General features: G+C 40.1%; 1 protein-coding gene across 1 annotated transcript in view; it reads right to left on the bottom strand.

The window, feature by feature from the left end:
- The window catches only part of PAPPA2 (pappalysin 2), a 536466-nt gene that overhangs the window by 86585 nt on the left and 441979 nt on the right, over positions 1 to 7902 (bottom strand). The window contains exons 18-19 of the mRNA XM_006867073.1: positions 5379 to 5514; positions 3218 to 3327 (exon numbers count right to left, since the gene is read on the bottom strand). Of these exons, the coding sequence (XP_006867135.1) occupies positions 3218 to 3327; positions 5379 to 5514 (246 nt within the window). The remainder of the gene's footprint in view (positions 1 to 3217; positions 3328 to 5378; positions 5515 to 7902) is intronic.

Below are 7902 nucleotides of genomic sequence, written 5' to 3'. Positions count from 1 at the left end.
ATAGGACCTTAGGTGGAATCCTGAGTCCCATCCAGAACGTTATGAGGTGGGACATTCCCTCTAGGAAGGACAAGCAGACTGGAATAGCTACAGTGACAGAAGATACATCTTCATGATGAACCTGACCTATACTCAGAGAAGCAGTTACTCTAAATACCAACAGAGAGGGAAAGAGTCTTCAAATCAAGTATCACTGCTATTCCCTCTGTACACAGGGTAGATAGGGATGGGCAACTTAGATACTGGCTACCTAAAATGACGGGGCAATAAAGGCACAAAGTGACTGGCTTACAAGGTTTCAAAAGGGAGTTTAGTTTAAGAGTATGGGGGGAACGAAAGAGTCCCCACTGAATAGCTGTCATGTCTACATGGGTCTGGTGAAAAGAGATGGGGATAAGATTTCTAAGATTCAATAGTGAATAATTGTTATCATGACTAATCGCGACTGTTACAATGATAAAGGTAGAAGTTTTGTAACAAAAAAAAAGAGAGTGGTTAGTCTTACAGTCCAGAAACAGAGGACCCTAGGACCATCAAGAGAGGAATGCACAAGCAGAATGTGGGACCTTATCCAGAGAAGCAGCATTGCCAGAGATGGAGGCAGAGATGGGGGCATGGAGAGGGGGAGTGGCTGAGGACTCTAGATTCATCAACTAAGAAGAGAGGGACTAAGAGCTGGTGGCCAGGAGCAGACTTGCAGAATGTGCTCTTTTGAGATGTAAATTATTATATATGCCTGTTGGTTTTTTGTTTGTTTGTTTGTTTTTTAAAAAGCTAATGTAGATAGAGAGAAATACTGTTTGTACATGGAGGGGATTATAATCATTGTAATGAAACAAGGTACATGATTTGTTGAATGTAAAACTGATGATATGTCCTGTAAGCTTTCATTCAATCCACAATAAAAACCTTAAAAAAATAAAAAAAGGAGATAGATGAGGTAACAGCCCTAGAGGATCACAGAATCAAGAAAGTATTTCACATTTTTCTTTGCTTTTTAAGTAAAAAGATTAAAAATAGTTGCATGTGAGTGGAAATGATCTAGTATAAATGAAAAATTAATGGAGAGAACTGCTAGAGGAATGTTCTTGAACAGAAAGATAAGGATAGGATATAGAAACCACTTGCTGGCATGTCAATTTAGACTCATGGTGACCTCATGTGTGTTAAAGTAGATCTATGTCCATAATGTTTTCAATGACTACATTTTTGGCAGTATAATCACCAACTCTTCTGAAGAGCCAACCTTTCAGAAAGCCGATATGCACATTAGAAAAGGATTTGGCCTTAAGTGCAACTCATCTATAATAACAGGAGGGAAGGTGAAGTATTTACGCTTGGATACAGACATGTGGGAAGGTATAGTTGTAGGAATTTGTGGGAACTCTTTTCTGATCACCTCATTTTTTTTCAGGAAAATATGGAAGTAAGGTCATCAGCTAAGTGTTGTGATTGGAAAGGAGGTGGTAAAGACAAGAGCAAAGAGAAAAATTTAAATAGATGTTGAGTAAACCACTGTCGCTGAGTCAATTCTGACTCGTAGCAATCCTATGGGACAGAGTTGTACTACTCCATAGGGTTTCCAAGGCTATAGATCTTTATGGGAACACACTGCAGCATTATTCTTCCAAAGAGGGGCTAGAAAGTTAGCAGCTGAATGGTTAACAACTGAACCCCCAGGGTTCCATCATGTTTAGTAAAGTGATAGAGAAGATGCCATATGATGGCTAGGGGGCCAGTGTGGCCCATTGGAAATTACTAGTGATGGTCTCAAAATGAAATGCATTAGCATAGATGTGCATGTTCTTAAAGAATGGAGTCTGCACACACTGGGGTACAGCCAGGAGAATACTGTGAAACAAGAGGATAAGTGAGTTGATACAGATTGTCCTTGGAATGCAACCTGGATAAAAAGGGGAAGAGGACATGAGAGGAGTAGGGGAGAATGAGAGGGTATGAAAATCAATGGATGGAAGGTCCCAGTGGGATCCAAGTGATGTGTGAGTCAAATTACTGAGCTAAACAAACAGAAGTTGGTAGCCAGTCAGAGTGCACTATTTGAAACTGAGATAAAGGAAGCACCATAGAGATCATGCTTACGCCATGCTTAAGTCCTAGAATCTAGGGCATGGACATGAGATAGGGCAGTAGAGAAATCATTAGAGGAGAAAGAGATCATGGTGCTAAGAAGTCAGGCTTTGGAAGAATCAAATGTGTAGATGCTGAAATGCATAAGCATGATGACAGCAGGAACATTAGCAAAAGTGACTAGGATCCTGGAGATAAAGTTTAGTAAATCAAGTGGGTCAGAAGATGACAACAACCATGAGTGTGGTGATTGGTTTATTCTGTTGGCATTAGACTCAAATGCAAGTGAGTTTGGAAAGGTGTGAGAGATAAGGACCTGGAAGTGACAATGAGGAGAGAGACCTACTCTGGACCCAGCCTCAGTGGTAGAAGGGATGTGAAAGAAAAACTGCTGCCAGTGAGCCTTGTGGGGAGGTAAAGTCCTCAGGGGAGAGAGAGCTTCAAGTGGAAAAGAAAGCAAACAAAAGCATGTTGTGGATGACTGATCTTGAAACAAGAGGACTCAGGGAAAGGGTGTCAGGGCACTGAAAAAGTGGAAGATGGAGCCGAGTCAGACACTTCCTTTTTTAGTCTTTCCCTGTTTACAGTTTTATTTTCTTATTTTCGAACTCCTTTCCTTCTCCATCTTAACTTCATCTTTACACATTTTTTTTTTTTTTTTTTGCTTACTTTAACCTTTCCTGTCCTGCTTTTCATTAGCATTCATTTTTTTGTTCTATTATTGTTCATTATATGTCTTAGAACCTTCCTTCAATCTTATCTTTTGAACTTTACTTTAGATGTGCAGCATTTTTACCCCTTAAGCTTTCTTCTTTTTTCTTTTTAATGGTAGCACTGTAGGATAAGCACTGAACTGCTACCCAAAAGGTCAGTCACTCTGTGGGAGAAAGATTTCCCATAAAGATTTACCCTCTGTTCTCATAAAGATTTGCAGCCTCAGAAACCCTATATTGGGTTGCTATTTGTCAGAACTGAATGGATGGCATTTAAAGCAACAACAACATCTAGGAATGGTCTATGTGGTTGTTTGTTTTATAATGTTTTAGAAACCTCTGAAATGACAGCAGGGAAGGCTTTGTCAGGTAAGAAGTGTTCAGCAACTTTACTTCTTTGGTACACCATTCCTCACCTGGACTTTGATAGGTTCCATCCAGTGCTCCAAAGTGTCAACAGTGATGTTCTCTGGCAGCAACACGGGATCACTAGGGGGGACTACACATGACGGGGAGCATACTGCACCTGCAGGAACAGAAACATATGGTATAGACTTGAACATACCCTGATCTCAGTCTTTTCCATCCTGAAATCAACAGCTTTGATTTTTTAAAGGACACCACTGTCCACACTAGAGATTACCACATTATGATGATGATTATTGGCAAGGCTGATACATGTGGACTTTGTAGTTGAAGGGACATTTCTACTGTCCCAGTCTCTATCCCCTTACCCTGAGTGTCCCCTCCTCATTATAGTTCCTCTTTTCTAGTGCTGTCAAGTTGGTCCCAACTCATAGTGACGTGTACAGGATTTTCGAGGCTGTAAATCTTTACGGGAGCAGAAAGCCTCATCTTTCTCCTGCGGAACAGCTGGTAGTTTCTAAATGCTGACTTTGCGGTTTGCCGTCCAATTTGCAACCACTGTGCTACCAGAGTTGCTCTCTTAGGCTCCCTATATATCTGCACGGTTCAGTAATTAACATTTAACTCCCAGTCCAGCAGTCCTCCAGCACTGTGGCCTGATAATGTCTACCTTGAATGGCTGATGTCTGTTAAATACATTTAATATCAACCCTGCATATATGATCTCCAAGAAGCTAATAACTAACAATTAGTACATAAAAATTTTACTAGCTAGAGGGAAAAGTAGCCCAGCAATTAGGAAAGCATATTTATAAAGGCTGTTGCTACATTGAAGACCATTTTATTGATAGTCAAGAAACCTCTGGGGTTAAAAGAGAAAACAGTGGGACAAAAAAGCAGAGACTTAGGCCATGTGCTAGTCTCTCAAGGGAAAATAATGCTCTGTTCACTTGTATGTGGGGTGTAACTACCTTCTAAAACTCTATTAAAAGAAGACAAATCTGAAGACCTCTATTCCTTGCAGATAATGGTGATTAAGTTTCCTCTCAGCTCTACGTTTTTCAGTAACTTCTATGATAATTAAGACACATGTCATTTTCAAACACTGCAGACCTGTGAGTGTATGATATTTTAATACAGAAATTAGAGGCTTGGAAGATGAATATTTGTTCATGAAACACCACTCAAGAGGCACAATCTGATCCCCTACACCCCATGACTGACCACAAGGTGTCATAGTGCAAAGAACAATTAAGAGAGGGTAAAGTACCGTTCCAGAAACAAACAAGGTTTCTGCTTAACTCAAATTATACCCACTAGCATTACACAGACTAGAATGACTTATAATGATCACTCCTTGCCTGTGCAGTTCAGAAATGATGGGTAATGTCATGCGGTTTCCCACAAACTGTCTCTCTTCTATGATGCTCAGGCTTGGCCAGGGCAAAGTTAAGTCAACATTGCTATAAATCAGATCTGGCCACAAGGACTTTTAATTACAGTTACTAGAGTACTAAGTTGCTCACAGGCTCTGGAGCCTAGTCCCCTGCAGAGAAAGAATGGCTGAAGAGCAGTGCAAGCAAATGCAATATTGAATCGTCCCTTCCAGGAACGCTCCGCTCCAGTAACAAGTGCAAAGAGCGTGGAGAAACCCAGCACACACATGGTGCATGGCTACACATCCCCACCTTTCCTCTTGGAAATACAGACCCCTTCCATGAATCCATCCCCTTTCAGTCCTGCAGCAGAGTGGGCAATGTGACAGAGACTAGACTCATAACTGTTGAGTTAATTCTGACTCATTGTGACCCTGTAGAATAGGGTCACATTGGGTAGCCCTCATTGGGTAGCCAAGACTGTAAATCTTTATGGAAGCAGACTGCCACACTTTCTCTTGCAGAGAGGCTGGTGGGTTCCAACCACTGACCTTTAGGTTGGCAGCTGTGTGCTTTATTCACTGCACCACATAGGCTTCCGTTTTAATGTGACCAAACACAATGCAAATGCCTCAGTAGCCAGACTTATTTAATACACATGTGGAAGAGTAACAAGAACAAATTTGCCATAAATTTCATTTTTACTGAAGCAGTTAGGAGTCTACTTGCATTGCCATCCACTCCTAGGGAGAACAATGGATCTGATTCAAGTTGCAGCCAGGCCAAATAGAAGGATTTCTTGGGAGCAGAATTCAACACCCCCACCCTTCCTTACCAATTCCGTATCCCTGTTCACACTTGTACTCCACAAAAGTCAGCTCTGAGGGAGGTGGTGGGCATTCCCCTTGCAGGTTCTCACACAACTTAAACTCCTTGGTCCATAGTCCTTCCTTGGTGCAGAGGATGGGAACCTAAAACATCAAAGGTAAAGAACAAATCTATTATTCTTCTAATTTCATTTAGAGTGTGGAGGGGCAAGTAATCTACTTAGATAGTAGTGTGATCGAACTTCTAGAATTGGCACTAAATGACACTATTTGAACAATAAACCATGCTGTTATAGGCAGTTTATGAGTGAACTGTGGTTATGTAGAATAAACACTGGACTGCTAACCACAAGGTCCGTGGTTCGAGCATACCAGATGCTCAGGGGAAGAAACACGAGGCTTTCTGCTCCAGCCAAGATTTATACAAGGTCTAAACTAACTTGACAGCATGTAACAACAACAACAATAGGCAATTAAAAAAAAAAAGTCCAGGCAATACCCTGCTCTTTTGCTGTGACATAATCATGAACAATTTTGTTGTTGTTTTAATAATGTAACCGTCTTTCATAAAACAATCTGATGAGCTGTCAACTGTAGTCCATGTAGTTTGAGATATTTTGAAATCTTTTCTCAGATGGTATGGTTTTGCATCAGTTCTTCTGTACTATCACACAAATGTTGGTTGTGGCAAATGTCAGTTTTTTTCAAGATGGATTATATTGGGTGAAATCAATTCTTAATTTTCTGGAAGGTGTTTTTTGTCACCCTGATTAAATGGAGAGCTTTAGGGGTAGGGCTGCCTTTTATCTCACCCTGGTTTCCACTCCATCTTCAGATGCATGCTGATTTGCATGTCCTGGCTTCTCACTATCACTATTCAAAAAAATATTCTATATCTAGAACATGAAGAATAGCACTTACCTCACAAAATCCAAGAAAGGAATATTTCAGAATTAAACATAACTCTCCCCTTATCAGGCCAACTCCTTGATACTTAACCCATTAGTGCAAACAGGTGTGTTTGGTTACTCTAGGATCTAATTTCTTTGCATTTTCTTTTTACATCTGTCCTGCAGGGCTCACCTTGGAATGCTGAACAGTGAGATAAAAGCATGTTCCAGGAAAACACGCAAGGTCCTTGATCTTTGCTTAAGAAGTCTGCTTCACTTCCTGTCTCATGTATGTGTGCAGTGCTTGAAAAGTTTCTAAAATAAAATTGATTTTAGCCATTCAACCATGATAAGACTGTGGTTTTCATTTGAGACCTTTTGAGCCAAAATCCTGGGGAGAATAAGAGTCAGACAGTACTTTCAGCTTTGCTGAGGAATTCATGTTTATGTTCAGCACTTTGTTCTACTAAAACAATATGATACCAGCCATCTTAGCCAAGTTAGGTCAGTGGCCACAAATGAGAGGAGGTCACTATGCCAAATCAAAATCCCAGAATTTTTTGAAATGTGTCCAGGTACCCAGTCATCAGGTTCTTATCTCAAAGGCATGTTTGAACTCTGGAAAGAACATTCCAAAAACTGTTATCTTCTGAATTCCCTACCAAATAATATCAACACCTTGGTTAGAATCTCAATTTAGTAAGACTGTGCCTGTTTGGCATGTTTCAGTTCATTTTTAATACACACTCTTGAATTGGATATTTAGATTAGAGGATGGTTTTTACACAGATAGATATGCAAGCTGAATAGGTATCAGAAGGGGGATAGGGGAATGAGACTATGACCATGAATATATATATATATATATATATAGTTATGGTGTGGCATTGTGGGTTAATGGCCAGACTACAAAGCCATTTGAACGGCAAGGTTGGTGGTTCAAGCTCACCAGTCACTCATTGGAAATCCAATGAAGTGTCACTATGGGTTGGAACTGACTCGACGGCACTTAACAACAGCAACAACATATATATATATATATATATATATATATATGTTGTTTGGTGCCATTGATATTGAGTTGGTTCTGAATCACAGTGACCTTATTTATATATAACAGAATAACACACTGTCTTGTCCTGTGCTATCCTCATAATTTTACCTATGTTTGAGCCCATTGCTGAACCTATTGGGGCAGTACATCACCATGAAAGGCATCATCTTTTGTATTGACCCTCTACTTTACCAAGCATGATATCCTTCTCCAGAATTGGTCCCTCTGGACTACATGCCCAAATATGTGAGACAAAGTCTGCCATCTTCACTTCTAAAGAGCATTCTTGATATGCTTCTTCCAAAACAGATTTGTTCATTCTTCTGGCTTGTTGTGGCTGATGTGAGGTATGATCAAGTCAGTATCAACTCTAGCAAGCCTATTTACAATAGAATGAAGCACTGCCCGGTTCTGCACCAACCTCACTTTTTTTTTTTTTTAAATAAAGGTTTTATTATGAATTGTGTGATAGTTTACATGGAAGAACATTAGTTTTACATTCATTCTATCATACATTGTTTCATTGCCATAGTTACCATCCCGTCCATGCAGCATCACGCAACCAAAGGGTATACCCTGCAAACCTGT

This window comes from Chrysochloris asiatica, unplaced genomic scaffold (genome assembly GCF_000296735.1).
Source record: "Chrysochloris asiatica unplaced genomic scaffold, ChrAsi1.0 scaffold00100, whole genome shotgun sequence".
Lineage (NCBI taxonomy): Eukaryota > Metazoa > Chordata > Mammalia > Afrosoricida > Chrysochloridae > Chrysochloris > Chrysochloris asiatica.
This window is presented reverse-complemented; position numbering and strand designations above follow the sequence as displayed.